The sequence below is a fragment of the Mustela nivalis genome (genome assembly GCF_964662115.1).
Source record: "Mustela nivalis genome assembly, chromosome: 19".
NCBI lineage: Eukaryota > Metazoa > Chordata > Mammalia > Carnivora > Mustelidae > Mustela > Mustela nivalis.
The window spans coordinates 31,011,005-31,032,304 of NC_139038.1; the positions used below are offsets into that span (position 1 = coordinate 31,011,005).

General features: G+C 51.0%; 1 protein-coding gene across 14 annotated transcripts in view; it reads right to left on the bottom strand.

The window, feature by feature from the left end:
- The window catches only part of CLEC16A (C-type lectin domain containing 16A), a 206,455-nt gene that overhangs the window by 115,034 nt on the left and 70,121 nt on the right, over nucleotides 1–21,300 (bottom strand). For all 14 annotated transcript variants that reach the window (XR_014306364.1, XR_014306365.1, XR_014306366.1 and 11 more), the window contains 3 exons: nucleotides 21,161–21,293; nucleotides 17,045–17,145; nucleotides 3,006–3,128 (listed from right to left, as the gene is read on the bottom strand). Coding sequence is in view for 11 of the 14 variants with exons in the window: in XM_082714132.1 (XP_082570258.1) it covers nucleotides 3,006–3,128; nucleotides 17,045–17,145; nucleotides 21,161–21,293 (357 nt within the window). In the remaining 3 variants the exon portion in view is untranslated. The remainder of the gene's footprint in view (nucleotides 1–3,005; nucleotides 3,129–17,044; nucleotides 17,146–21,160; nucleotides 21,294–21,300) is intronic.

A 21,300-nucleotide genomic window follows, 5' to 3' on the forward strand; every position in this document is an offset into this window, starting at 1 on the left:
CTCCCACCCCGAATATTTCCCTGCACTCCCTTTATCAGGGGAGGGGAGGCAGGAAGAGGAGGATTACTAATTATTCCTGAAGGCTGGGAAAGTGGCCATCTGCGGTGGCATTCCTTGGCCGGGTTCCCTCCCCTTTTTAGGAACAAGCACCTCTCTTTCCTTTGGAGACTCACCGACCCCACTTTGGGTGGAGCCGGTCCCTTTGCTCTGCCCCAGGGAGGGGCCCATCACCCAGGCTGGTCAGCGTGCTCTATTTCCTCCGGTCACAGTGACTGGGGAGGAGACAGACAAAGGGGCCAGTCAGAACCAAGAAGGCTCAATTCCACAAGGCTCCAGGACCCCTGAGCAAAACCAACTCTCCTTCTGCTGGGCTGAGGGCAGGATAGGAACAGTGCCGGGGCCACGAGCGGGCCTCAGGACCACCAGCCCGATAGTCCGCATGAACCGCCTCTGCACCCTTGCCTGCATTTCCCACCTTTCGTCCAAGCCCACCCTTCCCACCAGACCACCCAGAGTCTGCCTCCTGCGGCAAGGCCCGCACCCCAGTAGGGAAAGGGGTGGCTGGGGCTGCTGCTGGCCGTCATCCTGCTGACACACAAAGCGGGGCAGCCCAAAAATAGTCCCGAAAGCATTGTTCCCGCTTCTGAGTCCAGCTGTGCCTTAAGCCAGGCTCCAACAGACTCCCAAGTTGCACAAGTCAGCAGTTTGGTTGCATTGTTTCAGCCCGTCTACGTTGGGTTTCTGTTGCCGGCAACCACGCTCTGACTAACCCACCTGCTGTGCTACTGTGAGCCGGGCACGGTGCTGGGCACGTCAAAGACCCTCCCTCCAGGAGTCTCTGGGAAAACCCACTACAATGGGTGCTCTAAAGGCTAAAGTTTGGGCAGGGGAAGTGATGCGTCCAAAGTCTCACCCTGGGGGGTGAATGACATTCAGGGGCTCTGAATGCCAAGACCCACATTAGGCATTGCTCCTAGAAGCATCTGGGGCTGCCTGACAGGTGGGCAACCTGCTCTTAGGCAAACTCCTCCCTGGGTCTTTGAACGCACTGCTGGGGAGATGTCTCAATGTGGAAGAGGAAGACGTCTCCAGGCCACAGTCCTGAGGTCCTGGAAACCCCAGCAATTGGGATGGGAAGCTAGGAAACACTCAAGGCAGATGTACCACCGCACGCCTCCCTCCCCACCCTTCCCTGCTTCGTGTGTCAGGTGGGGAGCAGGATAAAGGGGATCACTTGCAGGGAAAGGCTGCTTGGTCTCAGCCACGGAGCTAAGCCCCCTCAGCCCAGCATGAACACTGCTTCTGTGCTGCGCCCACCCGCCTCCCACCTGGAGCTCTCTGGGGCACAACCTCACTCCTGCTTGCCCCTCTGCAGAACCCCAGTGGCCCAGCCACGAGCCCCCTGCTGCTGCCTCCAGGGAAGGGGAGTGTAATCTTCCAACAAGACCTTTGCAAGCTCCTGCTGGGTGTGGACATGCCCAACTGGCCCCATCAAGGGGCTGGCTGTCCCTCCCCACCCTGGAGGCTCCTTTCTAACATTCAGGCCAGGTACTGCCTTTCCTCACACTGGGCCACATGTCCTCAAATAGCCCTCAGCCACCATCCTCAGGGATGAGCTCTGCTCCCTGCGCTAGACCTCTCAGTAGAAAACTGACCCCACCAGGTGCCCACACCTGTCTCTCTTGCTGCCCCTTCTTCCTCCATGTGGGACCTGGCTTAGTCTCCTGTGCTGGCTCCCCCTTCCATGCCACCTGAGGACACTTGCAGTGGCCCAGGGCTTGGTCCCAGAAGTCCTCTCTTCTCTGCTGTGGCTTCCAGAACCACCCATATGTCTGTGTGTCCCACAATGTGAGCTCTGGCATCTATCTCCACATGGAGTCCCAGACCCCTGGGACTTCACACACCCCCAGCTGCAACTCCTGGAAGGCAGGAGCCATAACTGTCCTGTACCTCCTGTACCCTGGTCATTTGCCCACAGCGGCTGGCAGGCAGGAGGCACTCGATAAACATTGTCCATGGACCCTGTTCCCCAAGCTTCTGTACTCTCTCCCCAAAGACTGGGCTTCCGGCTGCCTGGCGGAGCCCACTCCTTGTGACTTCTGAAGTCCTGGCCTCAACCAAAACCCCCACCCCTGCCCTTCTCCTGAGACTGACCTGGGCCCAACCCCACACCGTTCCTACTGTGCAACTCAGTGGTTCTCTCTCAACGAGGCCATGTCTCCGTCAGGCCCCTTTCTATACCCTCGCTCACACCATGATGGCCTCTCTCGCTGCCTCTACAGAGAACCAGCGTTGCCGTCAGGGTCTTTCAAGCTCAGCATAGCTGTCGTTTGGGTCAGGTGATCCTCTGTCACTGGAGGCCATCCAGTGAGCTAAGGATGTTCAGCGGCATCCCTGGCCCCGAGATGCCGGGAGCACACCCTCCTCAAGCTGTGACAACCAAAAATGTCTTCAGATGTTGCCAATTGTCCCCCCAGGGTGGGGGGGGGCAAAGTTGTCCCCAGTGAAGAAACGCCATACCGGCTCATTCCATCTGTTTCTAGCCCTTGTCCCGGCTACAGATCCTCAGCCCAAACCTCAGACCTGGGCTGACAAGTGTTCGACGCTGTGCATGTCTTGCACTATCAAGAGCCCTGATTCAAACCTTCCAGCCTTCCCTCACACATGCTCTCAGCCTAGTTCATGCTCAGATGTGGCCTCAGCCACCGTGAGAGGAAGGCTGGGGACACGGGCGCCGCTGGTCCAAGAAGGGCTAGGTGTGGAAGGAGACGAAGGACAGGGTCCTGCACACACTCACGGCGAGGGAAAGAGGAGGAGTCCCTGAGGTCAAGATGTGGCTGGACAGGATGGTATGGGTGGCCCAGGGTAGGCACGGCCCAGGGAGTGGCTGAGACCAGCCTGTATTCCCAGAAAGGCCGGGTCTGGAACCTACGACTCCTGGTGCATGGACGGGGGCCTGGTCCCTCTCCCACCACTGCCCCTGTGAGCAGTCCCGCCCTAGGCACCTGGCTGGGCCGCGTTGTTCATGATCCTGATGAGTCTCTCGGCCAGGAGATGGTTGTAGGTGGTCTTCTCGGCTGCACCGGGCACCGGGAGCTGGATTTGTTCGAGTTTTTCAGGATCCATGCCTGGAATGCAGAAAGGGGCAGGCTGTCAGTGGAGTCCCCTCATCAAGGACACTGCTCATCCCGAAAGCCGAGGTCTAGCCAGATCTCCAGGATCTCCGCCATGACCGGCGCTGCCCGAACCGGCTTACGGCAGACTTCTCCGCGAGCGGAACTTAAACCCACATACTAAAACATGCATTTTCTGTCACTGTTTGTAAATGGGGACTCGGCACTGCTGCAACACTGGCAGTCACTGTACAAAAGAAAAAGATGTTTTAGCCAAAGACTTGACTGACTGGCTACTACTTGTCATGGTCCAAGACCATCTTTGTGACCATGGGGAGACTGGTGTGTACTTCAGAGGTGGGAAAGATGTGCCGGCCCCAAATGGTGACAAGGGGGGCTCGGAACAGGGACGCCAAAGGAGGAACTTCGGCACGGTGGCTGCCCGGCTGTCCCATGCCAGCTCCATGTGCCACCAGGGGCCACCCCCAGATCAGACGCATTCCACGGTGGGGGAAACGCAGACCGAGAGGAACAGACCAGACGTAAAGGAAGTTACAGTCATGCCCAACAGCTGCACCTCAAGATCTTGGCAGCCAACTCAAGGAGCCAGGCCCGCCACTCGAGGAATGCAGAGGCAGGGGCAGGTGCTGCACTGGGCAAGGGGCAGCGCTGGCAAAAAGCCATCAGGCCACATCCTGCAACAGAAAGGAGCAAATACAAAGACGCCGATAGTGCGGGTCTCTATTAAAGAGGCGAAGGAATCATTTTTCTGCCAGTAAAGGCGAAGAGCCTTTCAAAGACAAAAGCCGAGACAGGGGCGGGCGGCTGGGCAGAAGAGAACGGGCGTGCACACAGGTCTGACTGTGAACTCAGGGTCGGCTCCCTTAAAGCAGAACCTGGGGGCCAGGGTGGCAGGAGGGCCTGTGCGGGCTACCTCGGCAGGCCAGGTGCGGGGTGAGGGTTCCCCCAAACCCTTATCTCTCTCTTCTAAAGTGGCTCTGGAAAAAATACGCTCCCAGAAACAAACATTTCACTGGATCCAAGGTTGGAGAGCTGAATGGATTGTTTGTGCTGAAAGCACGTCTTTTCCTGTTATTCTACAAAAGGGGGGAAGGTGGCACTTCTCGGAACTCTTGAAATACGGCCCCTTGAGTACTAGATGACGCTTCATTTAGAACCTTGACAAAACAGTGGAGGAGAGCATTGAAGGGCTGACTGTCTGGATCCTAAGTGACTCCTACGCACACACATTGACGTCATAAACCATAACAATATATCTTGCTTTATTGAATTCCTTCCAGCTCCGAACCAAAGGCTGAGCCATGCCAAGGAGATGACACGGGTGAGGGACGGCCTGAGGGCTTGGGCTGAGCTTGAGCACGCGCCTCTCCAGTGTGGCTTCATCGAAAAATCCGATTGCAGCGAAAATTTAATTTGTGGATTCTATATCCCATTTTGATGCTCCCATGTCCTGCTCTGAAGCATCCTGGTTTATTAAATGGCAAGAAGAACACCAAGTGAATCTTTTCGGCGGCTGCGTCTTTTCCCAGAGATGTCAACACCAGCCTCACATCTCTCTGTCCTCCCGTTTCTGGCCCTTTGGGAGCTGTCAGTCGGAGGTTCTGCGGAAAGACTGTTCCTCGGCGGGACCATCTCTCATCCCCCCTCAATGAGGCCAGTGGGAGGGGCCCAGCTGCTGGCTCCCTCAGGAACGCGGCGGTGGTCAGCACGACCGGGACACACCGAGACTTGAACCACGTCTTCAATTTCCACATTTTGTCCCTTTCCTAGGACTGCCCCGACTCCCGGAGACTTTGTCAAAAATGAGGAAATCTGTGGCAAAATCTCTCAACAGGAAGAAAAACACTCCAAGGTTATCTTGACCCTCAACTAGTGTCTCCACTCTCTGTGAACAGGGGGACCCCCGAGGGACAGAAACACTTCCTTGAAGAACTTCACAGAACTGGCTTCCAGTGCAACCTCCTCCTCTAGTCAGAAATCAGGGCCCAGAGATGCTAAGTCACATCTGCAAGGTCACAGAGCAAGTTGGAAGCACAATTAGAAGGATTCCAAAGGTGGACAGGACCCAGCTAACTTCCAGGCGCTCTGCTGTTTGGGGGCTGACTCAGGGATGAGCTGCTCGGGTAGGAGTCTAAGGATGGGTGAGAATTTGCCTCGAGCTGCCCAAGGAACTTCTGCAAGGAGTGTGGTAGGGTTTAGGGAGGGTGAGGGATGGGGCGCTCTGGAAGGAAGTGATGAGGCAGACATTGGGGGAAAGGGACGGGCAAGGCTTACCTGCCAAGATCCTGGGAGGGCATGACATGCTCTGGCTGTGCTTATGCCTACTCTGGAATGGTCTCCATTGCCCCCCAACCCCTCAAGGTGCTCTATCTCCCCCAAACCAACTTGGTAATGCAACGCATTCTACGTGAAGTGGATTTGACCACCGGCCACTAGGGAGACAGAGAACAGGGTCAACTCCATGCAACACATGGAAAAACTTTGTTTAAAAAACAAAAACAAAAACCCTTTGAGCATCTCTGTTCTTTCCCCAAAGTTCCTCCTGGGCCAGATGCCTCAGTGCCTCCCCCCAACTCTCTCCCACTGCAGCCTCGAAAACCCCCTCTGTTACTCTGAATGATCCTATTCCAGCCCTCGGCTTTCAAGGCCTGTGCAGCTATTCAAAAGCTTGAGGCGTTCTTCTGGGTCCAAACAAGTTAGTGGCCTTGTTAATGAACAAGGCCAATGTCACGATATGACAAGAATATGCATGTGACCAGGGAAACAGCCCACGTGCACATACACACACACACACATGTACACACACACACACACACACACACACACACACACAGGTTTTTAGGCACTGAAAGGCAGAATTTTGTTGCAAGCCTGATTGAGTTTCTTTGCTAGCCATTTCCCTCTGACTGAAATAAATAAACACTGTGGATAACATATTGTCTTATTTGCTTCAACCCTTAAGTGCTGAGCAACAGACAAATTCCAAAGAAACCCAGATGTACTTCACATGGCCTGGGAAGATGCACTAGGACTCTCTGACTTCCAGCAGACCACATGCTTCCTCAATGCCTTCCCGCTGGGGTCAGATCCTGCTCTGTCCAAGTGACTCAGAAAGGGTCTCCCTCTGCATCGCTTCCACCCAGTGATCACAGGGTTCAGGGGGAGGCGGGAGTGGAACTCCCAATGAATTCAAAGAATCCAAAATAGAAGGGAAGGGTGTGGCTCCCTGATGTCAGGAACCAGTTCCTAAGTTTCCCTTCTAAGTTTCGACTTCTGGACTCAGCCTCCTTAGCAGGAGCCCCCACCCAAGAGAGTAGTAGAAAAGACCCAGACCAAAGCTACATAAAAAGATGTAGACAGCCACACCAGCTAAAGAGGCCACAATGGCACCAGGTGAATGATGGGCAAAAAAAAATGTGTTTTGTTCTGACCTCACGAGGTCTCCTTGGCTGTAGTCACACAAGCATGGCCAGCTCTGGAAAACTATAGACCAACTATTTCGAAAGCTAACCAGATGTTGGGCTGATTTCCAATGTACTTCTAGTTCTGATTATGTGTCAGTCGAAATCCAAAATGGTGGTTTGCCAGCTCTCTGCATGGCGAAAGCCTCCTTTTATCCTATTACCTTTCAACCCTTCCCATACCTCTCATCTGTGTTCCAGTAACTTCTCAGCAAAACAAAACAAAACCCAAAAGGCCCGAGATTCCTCTTGGGTAAACAATGATAAATGGATGGGGCAAGAGGATGATGGGTGGAGTGGGGGAACTTTTAAGAATACGAAAGCTGCGGAACTCACCCCCCTCCCTTGAGCCAGGCCTCTGCAGACTTGACAAAGGAGAGAAGGCTGCATATGCTATTACAGATATGAACCAGAATTCATTATGTGGCCCAATTGAATCACAACGAGTGCCTTCCTCCAACTGGTCAACCCTTTCCACAGTGGGATATTCATTTCGGTGCAGCATCTCATCTATTATGATTTACTGGAAGGCCTGAGCTAACATTTGGTTTTTATTAACATGGCTTTTATGTTAAAATTGTCTTATGATGAAAAATCTATCAGAAAGAGACCATTTCATTAGGGGCCCTGCTTGCAGGGTACAGATCTGAGGAAAAGAGGCTGAAGGTTAAGGGCAGCTAACTGCCTGCTGCCTGACCAAAACACCAACTGACCAACCACCATGAACAAGAAAAGACGCCCACCAAGTACAGACCTGTGCCCACAGGCGACAACTGGAGCCCAAATCAGATAGCGACTCCGTGCCAGGCAGTGTCCTTAGGGGGCCCCCCGGGCACTGGGGCCCCAGAAGGCAAACCTGAAGTCTCCAGCTTCCTCTCCAAACCTGCTCCATGGCCCATGCTTGCTGGTTCTGGAAATGGCACCACCAGCCACACCCAAACTCCTCCCTCCGTGCCTTTTCGCATCCGAACCAAGCAGGGCTCCCCTCCCCCAGCCTACTCCTCTCCTTGTCTCCCCATCTCCGAACATGGCCCCTTACAGTTGCCCAGGGGTCCCCTTTCACTCTATTGCCACATCCAACCCATCAGCTCGTCTGGACTCCAGGGCCAAAACAAATCATGAACGCTTCCAGCTTCCGCTGGCTCTACGGCCAACATGCTGATTCAACCCACATTATCCCTTGCCTGGACTCCTGCAACGGCTTCCTCCTGGGCCTCCCACGTTCCCATTTGCAACTCTCTCCCTCACCCCCTTCGTGAACGTCCATCCAGCAGCCTGACTGCTTCTTCAAAAATACCCCTGTGACCACATCACTCTTCTACTTAAAAATGCTTCAGTCTCCGGGTTTTGGGGCACCAGGTTTCCGGGGTGCCAGGATGGCTCAACCGGTTAAGCACCCAGCTTCTGATTTCAGCTCAGGTCATGATCTCAGGGTCCTAGGATCAAGCCCCGTGTCTGGCTCCATGCTGAGCGGGAAGTCTGCTTGAGATTTTCTCTCTCCCTCTGCCCTTTCCCACTGCTCTCTCTCAAACAAATAAATAAATCTTAAAACAAACAAACAAACCCTTTAGGGTTTCTCACTGCACTTGGAATAAAATCTAAATTCCTTTCCAGGGCCTTCAAGGCCCCTTGAGATCTGGGCAGATCACCTGGTCAGTGCCTCACGTTGCTTGGCCTGCTGTCTGCTCCTCAAACCAGTGAGTCCCCTCCCACCTCATGGCTTTCGCACATGCTGTTCCCTTCGCCTGGAGCACTCGTGCCCCAGATCTTGGCAGAGGGGACTCCGTCTCACAGACGGGTCCAGTCGGCTCCCGGCTGCACCGACCTTCAGCATCCCTGATGCAGCCCGAGAGATGCAGTTCACCGTCACCGCCCACCCGTTCTCTGCCCACGGGCGCCAACCTGCCCACCTCTCAGAGCACAGCCTGCCCACCATCACACACCGCCCACCCGCCCAACGAGCGGACCGCGATCCCCACCTCAGTGGGCTGGAGCTCACGGCCCCTGGGCTGAGCGCGCTGCCTGGCACGCAGCGGGACCCACATGAATAACTGAGAAACTTCAAGCACAAATTCTTCATGATTGACGCAGTCTTCTGGAACCAAAGGCGATTTCAGACAAAGCAGTCACTTTCAAAAGAAGGTAAACACGGAAGCCATGCAGATTGCACAATGCTTTCCTGCCTGAACAACCTTCAGAGCTCCCGCTGTGTCAGAATACCATCAAAGCTCCTGACCGCCACGCGTCCCCGCCGTGTGCCCCCGCTCGCCTACCATGCTGCCTTCACCTTCCACCCCTCTCGCCGTGCTCCCTCCACAGCAGCCACGCTCACCTCCCTGAAAATGTGAGTCTGGTTCACCACTGGGTTCTCAACATTAACCACAGTGCCTGGCATCGAATAAGTGAGGCTTCTAGAAATCTCTGCTAGAAGGTTGAGTGAGTAAATAAATGAGCAGCACTAGCGCAAAATGGAAGAAGGAATTAAATTCCCTCAATTAGACACTTCCACTCTTTCAAGAAGAAACCCCCTTAGATGTCGAGGAGGAAGAGAAGGAAGAGGAGGGGGAGGGGGCCAACCGCAAGAAAGAAAGGGAGGCTTGCCCCACAGGACCTCAGGAGGCTGGTCCCTCTGGGACACAGCCCTGGATGAAGGAGCTTCGGTGTGCAAGGACTTCCCTCCTGGGTACCCAGGAAAGCCAGCCACCAGAACGACAAAGAATTCACCCATGTGCCCTTTGGCCCTCTCGAGCCTGGCACTGTCTCCTGCAAAGCAGGACCTTCCCGGCTGAGGCCCCAAGCACAGGCCACCATAAAGGGTGGCCAGAGGAACTGCCACATGCCTGAGAGGTGACCAGTCCACACACTGGCTGAGCGCTGGCCGGGGCCCAGGAGCTGAGCTGGGTACTGCAGGGGTCCATCGGGAGACATATGGTCTCTGCCTCTAGACACTGAGCAATCCAGGACAGGAGAGAAAAAATGGAGAGAAAGAGAGCTATAAAAAGTGTCACAGGAATCCCATGGAAATTAAAAAAACATTTTTTTTTTTAAGATTTTATTTATTTACTTGACACAGAGAGAGAGATCACAAGTAGGCAGAAAGGCAGGAAGAGAGAGAGGGAAGCAGGCTCCCCGCTAAGCAGAGAGCCCGATGCAGGGCTCAATCCCAGGACCCAGGGATCATGAGCTGAGCTGAAGGCAGAGGCTTTAACCCACTGAGCCCCCCAGGTGCCTCCAAATGTCTGCTTTTCAAAAGATATTCTCAACAAATGCAAAGACAAACCACAGACTGGGAGGAAATCTTTGCAATACTCAAATGATAAAGGATTTGTATCCAGAACATATTAAAAAAAAAAAAAACTTGCAAAACTCAACAATAAGAAAATGAACCATCCATGAAAAATGGGCAAAGGATTTACAGTAATACTCCCCCCTCAAAGAGAACATGCAGAATGGCCAATGAGGCATACAGAAAGAAAGTCAGTATCATTAGTCATTAGGAAAATGCAAATTAAAATCACAGTAGGACACTACTACATGTCTGTTAGAATGGCTAACATTGAGAAGACGGCCAGACAAGCACTGGCAGAGACATGAAGACACCAGAACATTCACAGACTGCTGATGGGATATAAATTATACAACTACTTCAGAAAAAAAATTGGCAGTTCCCTCCCTTCCTTCTTCTTCTTTTTTTTTTCTTAAATAAAGGAGGCTCCACACCCAATGCAGAACTCAAACTCCCAACACAGAGATCAAGACCTGAGATCAAGAGTCAGATGCTCTAGTGACCAAACCACCCGTGAATCCCTTGGAGTTTTTCTTAAAAACAAACAAATTGACAGTCATCAGATGATTCAGCCATCCTATTCCTTGGTATTTACCCAATAAAAAAGGAAATATATGTCCATAAAAGACTTGTACATAAGTGTTCCAAGTAGTCTATGCTTAAGAACTGGAAATAAGCCAAATGCCCATTAACAGATGAATGGATAAACGAAATTGTGGTACATTCACAGGGTGGACTGCTTTCGACAGTAAGAAGAAATGAACCACTGATAGGACATCATGAATCTCAAGATAATTACAAACATTGGAAAAAGCCGTACAAAAAGAAAAAAAAAAGAGTACATAGTACCTAATTTTATTTACGTAAAATTCTAGAAAGAGTAAATGAGTCTACAGTGACAGGGAGCAGCCCAGGGTTGTTTGGGAAGATGGGTGAGAGCAGACAGGGAGGAGGGGTGACAAAGGGGCAGAAGGAGGTGTTTGGGGTGATGGATATGTACTCTGTCCTGATTGTAGTGGTGGTTTCAGCGGTGTACACAAATGCCAAAACTGATCAACGTGTACACTTTTCAATGTGCACAGTTTATTGCATATTGATTAGTCACGATAAAACTTTTTCAGTTAGCATGGGCCTCAGCCAAGACGGATGGGATGTACCCTCTTGAGTCAAGCAATTAGAAAACTAGGCAAATACAGAAAACTAGGCAAAATACATCCAGTGACGATCATGACACACTGGGCAGGGCAGCAAGCAGCACAGCGGGGTGCTGACTGAGAGAAGAAACGGAGGGCAGTGGGAGCAGGGACCGCTTTAGTTCACAGGCCGGGAAGAGCCTCCAGGTCTCGGCAGAGAGAGAGAAACCATCAACAAAGGCCACTGTCTCTCTGAGATGAGAAGGCAGAGTTTGGAGCTCAGATGGGCTGAGCGACTATAACTGAGAGGAGGAAGACCGGAGAGGGGGAGGACCGGAAAGAAGGGGGCTGTAGAGAGAGCTACAGAGGGGTTCTTTGAGGCGTTAGCTAAGTCCTTCTCTGTGTATGCATGAGAGGGAAGGCAATGACCTTCAGGAACAATCCCAGGCTCACACAGGCTGAGAAGGGTTCCTGTTCCCAGCAGCCAGCATGGAAAGACCACCCACCCATGGCCCATCAAGTAGAATCCTCAGAAAGGGACTGCCTCAGGAGTGGGGCCAAGTGAGCCTGAGACCAAAGGCCGCTCTGGACCAGCACCAGCAAAGCTTGCAAGCCTCGAAAGGATCAAACTGATTCCAAGTAACTTAACCGTGACCCAGGACAGAGTCCAAAAGCCAAACAGGAGAAAAATCAATTAAAAGAAACATAAGAGAGACATAAGAGAAATTGCACAGACGATACAACAGACAAGACTAAATCAAAGGGAAATGATAAAATATTTTAAACTGAATAAAAATAAAGCTACATATATCAAATTGTATTGCATGCACCAAAAAGCAACGCTTAGATGTATAATGTCAAACTCTTATCACAAAAGAGGAAAAGTTTAAAAAAATCAGTGAGTGGCACGGGAAGGACCATATGACAGACTGAAAAGGAATGACAGCACAAGGGAATTGTTTTTTAAGATTTTCTTTTACTGGGGTGCCTGGGTAGCTCAGTGGGTTAAGCCTCTGCCTTCGGCTCAGGTCATGATCCCAGGGTCCTGGGATCGAGTCCCGCATCGGGCTCTCTGTACAGCAGGGAGCCTGCTTCCCTGTCTCCCTCTGCTGCTCCCCCTGCTTGTGCTCTCTCTCCTTCTCTCACTCTCTCTCAAATAAATAAATTCTTAAAAAAAAAATATTTTCTTTACTTATTTGAGAGATGAAGCAAGCAAGTGAGGGCGGTGGGGATAGAGGGAGAGGGAGAAACCCAAGCAGACGCCACTGAAAGCACAGAGCCCAACTCGGGGCTCCATCCCATGGCCCTGAGCTGCAACCAAGAGCTGGATGCTTAACCACCTGAGCCACCCAGGCACCCCCGGCACTAGGGAATCTTTGGTTGATGGAACTACTATAATGTCTCCTGATCACGCTGGTTCTGACCAAACCCATACCTGGGCTGAAGTTCATACAACTACACACACAAAAAGGTTAGTGTCACTACACATTAATTAAAAAAAAAATAAACTAATTACTTAAAAAAAGTCAATGATCTCAGCTTCCATTTTAATAACTACAAAAAGAAGAGTGGATCAAATCTGAAATAAGCAGCTGAAGGTATGCAATAAAGGACAGAAATAAAATATAAAACTAAAAAAAAATAGACAAAAATCAATGAAACCAAAAGATAATTCTTTGAGTATGAGCAAAATAAGAAATTGTTAAATCTCCAGCCAAACTGAAAAAGCAAACGAATACCTAGACAATCGATACCATGAGATAGAATGGGGACATCCCTACAGACCCTACACACATTAAAATGATAATAAAGGAATATAATGAACAAACTTATGCCAATAAATTTGATAATTTAGATGTGATGACAAATTCCTTGAAAGACACAAGCTATCAAACCTCACACAAAAATAGATAAAAGTTAGGGGCGCGTGGGTGGCTCAGTGGGTTAAAGCATCCGCTTTCGGCTCAGGTCATGATTCCAGGGTCCTGAGATCAAGCCCCGCATCGGGCTGTCTGCTCAGTGGGGAGCCTGCTTCCTTCTCTCTCTCTGCCTGCCTCTCTGCCTACTTGTGATCCCTGTCAAATAAATAAATAAAGTCTTTTAAAAAATAGATAAAACTTCATCAACCTTATATCTATTTAAGAATCTGAGTAATTGGGGCACCTGGGTGGCTCAGTGAGTTAAGCCTCTGCCTTCGGCTCAGGTCATGATCCCAAGGTCCTAGGATGGAGCCCCACATCGAGCTCTCTGCACAGCAGGGAACCTGCTTCCTCCTCTCTCTCTGCCTATTTGTGATCTCTGTCTGTCAAATAAATAAAATCTTAAAAAAAAAAAAAAAAGCATCCGAGTAGTTAATAACCTTCCCTCAGAGAAAACTCTAGGCCCAGATGGATTCATTGGTGAATTCTACCAAATATTTAAGTAAGAAATAATACCGACTGTATAAATACTCCCTATCATCCAGGAGTAGGAAATACCTTACAATTTATTCCACAAGGCAAGCATAACTCTGAAAGCAAATAGAACTAGAGAATTACAAGTCCATAAACCAGTACCACTCTTGAACATAAATGCAAACATTTTTAACAAAAGTCTAAGCAAATCAAATCTGGCAAGGTATGAAATGTGCCCGCCACATTAGATGGTACCAACCCAAAGTGAGTATCACCTGAAGGGATCAGAAAACACTTCCTGGAGAAGGTGACTTCTGAGCAGACCCTTGACAGGCAAGCAAAAGATCAAGAGGTCGTGACCTTGGGGAAAGGAAAATGGCAGGAGGAAACGCAAGTGAATACAAGAAGGTAGAAGACTAGCCCGGACCAGGTAGGCATGTTGACACTGACTGCGGTGGCTGCCAGGATTCCAAGGAAGCTCCTCTCTTTGGGAATAGTCCCGGACACAGGGCTGAGGCCCCTTAGGCCAAGTCTGTGCTATGTGACCCTGACCCCCAGCCATAAATGCATGTTCCGGAGTCAGACACACCACTGAGTTGGAACAACCAGAATTTGAAACCTGAACAGAGGCAGACTCCTAGCCCGGTGTCCGCTGGGGCCAAATCGTGATCTGCCTTGAGGGAAGTCCCCGGAGCTGGTTGGTTCCTGCCCTTCCCTCAGCTTTTCAGCAACTTGTCAGATCCTGGGAGCTGCCCCAGGGGCCTTCCTGTAAACTTTCCCTTTTATTTAAGTTAATGAGAAGTACTCTCTGTTGCTTCTAACCGGAAGAACTTTAAAGAGTTCAGGGAGTACCACAACAGCATCCCCAAGTTTCTGTGAAAGAGTTCTGTCCCTAGGTAAGAATGTGAACCCAGAGCCAAGGGTCTGTGAAGGGAAGTCGGACGAACAGATCAAGTTGGCACGGGGGGTGCCATCTGGACACTCAAGATAGGCAGAGGAGGGTGGGGCTTAAGGGAGAGAAGAAGGCACAGAGGGCTTCTGAACAGAGGAGGAACATGGTCAACACAGTCTTACAGAGGATCACCAGGCAGTGCTATGGAGGATAGATTATGACATGGCCACACATTTGACCCCCTGAGAGGCTGGGATAACGGCCACTGGACTGCTCTGCCCGGATCTCTCCTGCTCTCATGCCTCCGGTTCTCACCTCCAGCATCTAGCTTAGGACCGGGTACCAAGTTGCACTCAGTTAAGTTCTGCTGATCAGACAAGCTGAAGAGGGAGAACTGACAAAACCCGATGACTAAATGCTGGGATCAAAGGAGGGAAGGAACTAAAGGTCACGGCGGTTTCAACCTTGGCTGGCAATTTCAACTGAAGCAGAAATGGCAGGAAATGTGATGCGGTCGGGGTATACTGAAGGGGGATGAGCACAGTGTTTCGAGGTGGTCTTGAGACACCTGGGTGGGAGTCTCCAGTAGGCACCCAGCAGAGAGACAGAAGTCAGGGGCCAGGGGAGTGGTGGGCGATCCCTGGCTGGGCACAGGTCAGTCTCATCTAGTTTTGTTCACACCCAGAAACTGAGGCCTCCTGTGTGACATGCACCAGGCCAGGGGCTAGAGGGGATTCTAGAAGCCATGGCGGGGAAGGAGACTGGAGGACAACATCAGCAGGATTCAGAGCCCACTGGGCTCCTTTTAGAGGTCTTAAGCCAGGACTACGGAGCTGTATGTAGCACAATGACTTAACGTGAGAAGAGCCATCACGGAGGATCCTAACCACAGTGGGAAAAGCCTAGAAAGAGTTTCAGGGCCATTCAACAAGGGGATGATGGCAGAATAAATGATGCTCAGACAAAGGATTAAAAAGAACAAGGCAGGAGCTCCTGGGGGGCTCAGTCAGTTGAGCATCTGACTCTTGATTTTGGCTCAGGTCATGATCTCAGGGTCATGAGATCGAGCCCCGTGCTGGGTTCCATGCTCAGTGCAGCATCTGCTTGAGACTCCCTCTCTGTCTCTCCTTCTGCCCTTTCCCCTGCTTGTTCGCGCTCTCTCAAGTAAAATCTTAAAAAAAAAAAAAAAAAAAAAAAAAAAAAGAACAAGGCAGTTCTCTGGGGATGAGAAATAATGTGCAGATACATGATGATGTGAGAAAAACAGGATAGGAACAGACAATAAGGGATACCTCTATTCATGTTTAAGTAGGGACAGTTGTAGAAATAAAATCATATATACTCATACTTGGGTTTCCATGGATATCTTTCTTTGTTTTTAAGACTGATGTATTTGGGGCGCCTGGGTGGCTCACTGGGTTAAAGCCTCTGCCTTTGGCTCAGGTCATGATCTCAGGGTCCTGAGATCGAGCCCCGCATCGGGCTCTCTGCTCAGCGGGGAGCCTGCTTTCCTCTCTCTCTCTCTCTGCCTGCCTCTCTGCCTACTTGTGATCTCTGTCTGTCAAATAAATAAATAAAATATTTTTTAAAAAAAAGACTGATATATTTATTTTAGAGAGAGAGGGGCAAGAGCAGAGCGGGGGTGGGGGTTGAGGGAGAGAGGGAGAATCCCAAGCAGACCTGAGCACGGAGCCTGACTCGGGGCTCGATCTCACGACCCCAAGATCATGACCTCAGCCAAAACCAAGAGTTGGACACTTAACCGACTGGGAGCCCCTGCATGGATTATCTTTAAAAAGACACACAAAAGAATACTAAGATGAACCACCTTAAAGAATGGAGTGGAGTGGAGGGCAGGGATGGGAGGCGAGGCTTTTTTCCGGTATATTCTTTAGCCACTGGCCCACTTATTTATCAGGATTAGTGATTTAAGAACAGCTATTTATTATGCTAAGTGTCTTTTAAGTGTCTCTGGACATAGGCTGTCTAATAAAACCCACCTCCACCTACCTCCCAATTAGCTTATGAAAAACCTACTAAAACATTGCAGGGTCTCATCCATGCCAAGGCTAGCTCTGGACAGTGGCCAGGAAGAATGTTCTCGATTTCTTCTCTAAACAACTTCTGATGTGGGGGTTTCAGAACGTGCCCGTGTCAAGCCGGGTGGAGGCATACACCAGCGGCTGTCCCCAGTGAGGAAGTGAGGGAATGAATCTTCACCAGGTCTGTCAGCTCTGTAGGTCTCTGGTCCTGACCACTCCGCCTCCACGGGGGAAGCCAGAGAACCACACCTTTCTCCAGAAAGGAAACCTGCGCTTCCACCCAATCTGCCCAGAGTCTATTTTAGCCCTCGACCCAGAACTTGAACATCAGCTATTATAAATAGCAAAACCAAGATTACAATTTGACTGATTTCAGTTCTGACGTTAGGAACAGAGGTCGGAGGTAAGTCAGCCATAAAAGCCAGGGGTCGAAAGAAAACCACAGCGTGAATGTAGTCATACTGGGTTAGACAGTCACTTGGACCTTCCCTCCCACCCCACCCCACCCATGCTGCCTGAGTAACCAATTCCTATGACTTTGGTCTCTACTAAAGCACCTGAGAAATTCTAACAAGGCCAAAGAGAAGTTTTGTGGGAGTTTGCCAAAACCAGAAAGGACATTCCTCAAGGAAAGTGGTTTCCTCTTTTGGTTCCACGAGCCATAGAGGGGTGTCACAAAGGCAGGCAAGGTGAGGGGGCTTACCTTTGTTATGAGACATGGCGTAGAGGAGGCAGAGAACAAACAGGGCATGGTAGTCGTCATCCGGGCTGTCCAGGGCGTGGTACACCATATCTAGGAAGGGTCTGGAAAAGATGTGGGGCGTGCATGAGCCTCTTGGCACGCACGGTGAATAGCTCTCCTCTCCCACCTACCCGCAGAGTGCTGGCCGCCTTTGCCTTTGACAGCTCTGCCCCCAGCCTGCACTGAGTCCATCGAGGGCTCTGTCCAGCACTGGGTATGGAGGACAGGCTCTGCCCGTGGGAAGCTAACTCCAGGGGAAACTGAGGAACAGGCCACTTAATCACTCAACAACCATGGCCCAGCTGTTCCAGACACTGCGAGGTAAATGATGCAAAGTCCCTGCTCTTGGGGCACTCCCATGCCAGAGAACAGACAGACCACATCATCACCTCGAACCGAAACAAGAGGATGAAGAGAACCAGGCAGCGTCGTAGGTTAACAGCAGACAAGGCACCGACAAGCCCGAACAATTTCAGAACGGGGGCCCTGGAGCCAAGTGGCCTGGATTCCAATTTGGATTCTGCCTCTTCTGAGCTGCAAACCCTTGGGTTAGTTACCTAAAACCTCTCCATTTCCCCATCAGGAAGGACTCTGGGGGAGAGGAGGGGGTTCAACACGAAACGATGAAGGAAAGGCATCTGGCACAGGGCCAGGGGCACAGCACGAAGGACACGTGGGAACTATGACCAGATTTCTATTTCGAGCATTCTGAGGGCACTTCTCCAGGAGCCCACTTTGGCGGGTCCTGGTTCAGCAATTTCTTGGACTGACTTTCCCTGACGGGTAAGAATCGATGGGAGGGTTCACCTCTGATGCTTTGTGGGAGAGATCGAGAGAGTGGCTGCAGATATCACAAACCACACACCCCAAAGGCTGCCTTTCCAGGTGAAGGGCCTGGCCTGGAAAAGATTCTTCATCACCAGGATAATAGAATATGCACAGGTCTGGCCCATTGGCAGGAGGCTCCGAGCCCGTGACCACCTGCGGCTGCCGCTCTGGAGGCCAGGCTGAGGCCAAGAAAGCAGAGCACCTTGAGGAGTGACCGAGGGCACACGTAACCCCCAGAAGGACGCAAAGCCACTATCAACATCACTGTCGAGGGGGAGTGAAGAGGTTTGGCCAAGAAAGGGGGAGACTACTCACTGCATCGCCCTTTACACTTTTCAAAAAATCTGAATTTCAAGAACATACCAGTGACTCAATATTAAAATGAAAGATGCAAAAGAGAAAGTGGTGCAAACGTTCTTGTCATAATGTTGCAAATAAACACGTGACTCCGGGAAGTTAAAGGAAGAGCCTTTCCTTAAAGGGGACATTTGCCCCGGGGCTCTTCCTCCAGGGCCCCAGATCAGGCACCTTTTGGATGCGTGAAGAGTTCTGCCAGGTAGGGATCTGGGTTTCTTTAAGTGCCTGGCGATACCACTTCCAACCCAAGAGCAGGATGAAGTAGAAAACGTTTTCTTGTAACCAGCCACCCGGAATGTGGATTGTGTTTGCATTCGAGAGCAATGCAGATTACCAAATGCCGAAGCGGACGGAGGGCTGAGCAGACACATCTTCGAAGAGACGAAGTAGTGTGAAACCGTCGGCATTTCATTTACTGAGTGTACAGGAAAGTGAAAAAGATGGCTGGGGTTGGGTAGGAGGCAGAAAAAAAAAAAAAAGACACATGACAGGCACGGTATGGTGTATGTATTGGGGGCAAGGAGGGTACCATTCCCACTGAGAAATGACTGGAATGTGAGGGACAGCTGCTTGGAACACTGGCAGCATGGAGACCTTTTCCCCTTCTTTATGCTTTTTTCAAAATGTTTTTATATTTTCTGCATGTGTGTTGCTTTTATAATTCTTTTTTAAAGACGGGAATGCTTTAGACATTTTTCAGTTTCTTAGGCCTATATTTAACCGTGAATGCAGACACAGCCCACGACACACAAGGAGTAGGAGAACACTTTGTACTATGCTGTTTCTTCAGACAAGCGGACCAATGTCAAGATCCACTTCATGTCAAGGAGAACACACTGCCCTCTCCTTTCTCCAGAGTGCTGTCCTTCCCACTCGGGGCCTGGAACTGGGAGGAGAGAAGTCCGTGGCACTGTTCCCGACAACCAACAATTCAACACCTTCGCAGAGGAGAAGGCAGCTTTCGCCCTGGGCCAGTCTCTGCCGGCATTTGCTCTCAGAGCTGAGGGGAGGCCTGGCTCAAGGGTCCCAGGGCCATAAGCTTGTGTGTGGGCCCAGCTCAAGGCAAAAGGATCGGCTTCCCTTATAAGCCATGCGGTGGAAGATGTCAGTTAAAGTCACTGAAAGTTAAGAAATAATTTCAGGGTGCCTGGGTGGCTCAGTGGGTTAAGCCACTGCCTTCAGCTCAGGTCATGATCTCAGAGTCCTGGGATCAAGTCCCACATCGGGCTCCCTGCTTAGCAGGGAGCCTGCTTCTCTCTCTCTCTCTCTCTCTCTCTCTCTTCCTAGTTGTGATCTCTATCAAATAAATAAATAAAATCTTAAAAAAAAAAAAAAAGAAACAATTTCAACAGACTCTAAGAAAACCTCTCTCTTTACTAAGAAAAAAAAATCAGGAAAAAAAAGTTTCAACCCAACCTTCAAACCTAACATTTTGTCTGTTCATTTTTTTCTTTTTTAAATAATACATGGTTATACTTCTTCCTTTAACAAAGCTATGACTACACACTACGTAAAATATGTGTCCTGTTTCCATTTATTAGATCCTAAGAAACCCAACACCCCTGACAGTTTTCACTTAAAAGTAGCAGCTCCTATTCTAGTAAGCAGACGCCCCCCATTTGCTGATACACCCCCCACTACTAGTCATTGGTGGTTTTTCCAATTATTCATATCCTCGCTAATGCTGTGCCAAGCAACTGAAGGTTGTCTTACCCTCCCTTTCTGTGTTTAGAATGATTTCCTGACTTTTCAGGGCGTCAGGAGTTGTGTTTTTTGCTGCCAAGCTAAATCAAAAGAGTCTTTGTAAGTTCCAACAACAGATAGCCCACACCACACTCCGGTGTTTTTTAATTTAAACCCAACGAGAAGCGGCTCCCTTGTGCATCTGATAGAAATTAGTCCTGAGTGTTAGATAACTAAAACAGCTGCCAAGCAAAGAGCGGTGGAGGCAAAGACGGGTGGGCTTCAACTCTTGGAGCTCGACTAAGAAATGGGAGGGGGGCATGTGTGTGTTCCAGCCCCTCCACCCTGAGGGTTCAGGAAGTGAACGCTGGTAGGCTCACAGCGGAACCCGGCTGCCCTGTGTGTATTCACACTGCAGTGGGATAAGGCTACCACAGGGGTCTCTGCAGTGGGGCCGCTTGGCAAGAAAATAACTCTGAAATGAAAAAAGTCCTCCTGGCAGTTCCCTGCACACTTTGGAAGCAGCCTGCCACCCAGTCCCAGTCTGGAAGAAGGGCTGGTGCTGCCAGTTTCCAGGAAACGTGGCATCTCGAAGGCTGAAGAGGGTGTAGCTGCAGCAGGCCATCAGTGAAATGAACACTCGGGCAAAAAGCCGAAGGCGGTCAGCAGCACGAAATCGCGCAGGCTGAGCCAAGAAGAAGGCAGGGGCTCCGGCCGGCGGGGGAATGTGGCAGTGAGTGAATCAGACAGGCCCCAAGGGGATCCTTCCTGGGAGCAGCAGAGCACTGCCGGGGGCAGCCGGTACAAGGCTGCGAGGCGGCCCACACTCTTTAGGACAGGGCCCACCACCTAAGGGCTTGGGGGAGGTGGCACCACGTCTCCATCTTGCCCTTCTGGGGGTGAGCATGACAGAGTTGAGTGCCAGCTCTGTCCCTGTGGCCTCTCGAGAGGGGCTGGAGAAGCAAGGAAAGGCAGGAAGCAGGACAAGTTTGCTAAGAGGCCGAAGAGGCCGTCTGGGTGGTGGGAAGAGGCCCCTGGTTACCCCTGGTGAGCACCACACCCCCCAGCACCGCTCAGCCCACCTCCTCATCCCAGCGACAGAGCAGCACCCCCCACCCTGACTGGCAGGCTGGTCTCCGGGCTGCCCCCCACCCCGTGCTCCCCATGGCACCAGCGTGAGTGCAGGAGGACGGGGCCCGCCCGCGGCACCTGCTCCACTGCGCGCTCTCCAAGCCCGTGGCGGCGGCGCTCTTTTCCTCGTCCGTGGTGTTCTGTTCCTGCACGGAGGTGCCGGCCGCCAGCTCCGGGAGCTTGCCACGTTCCATGATCACCATCTCTATCTCTGGAAG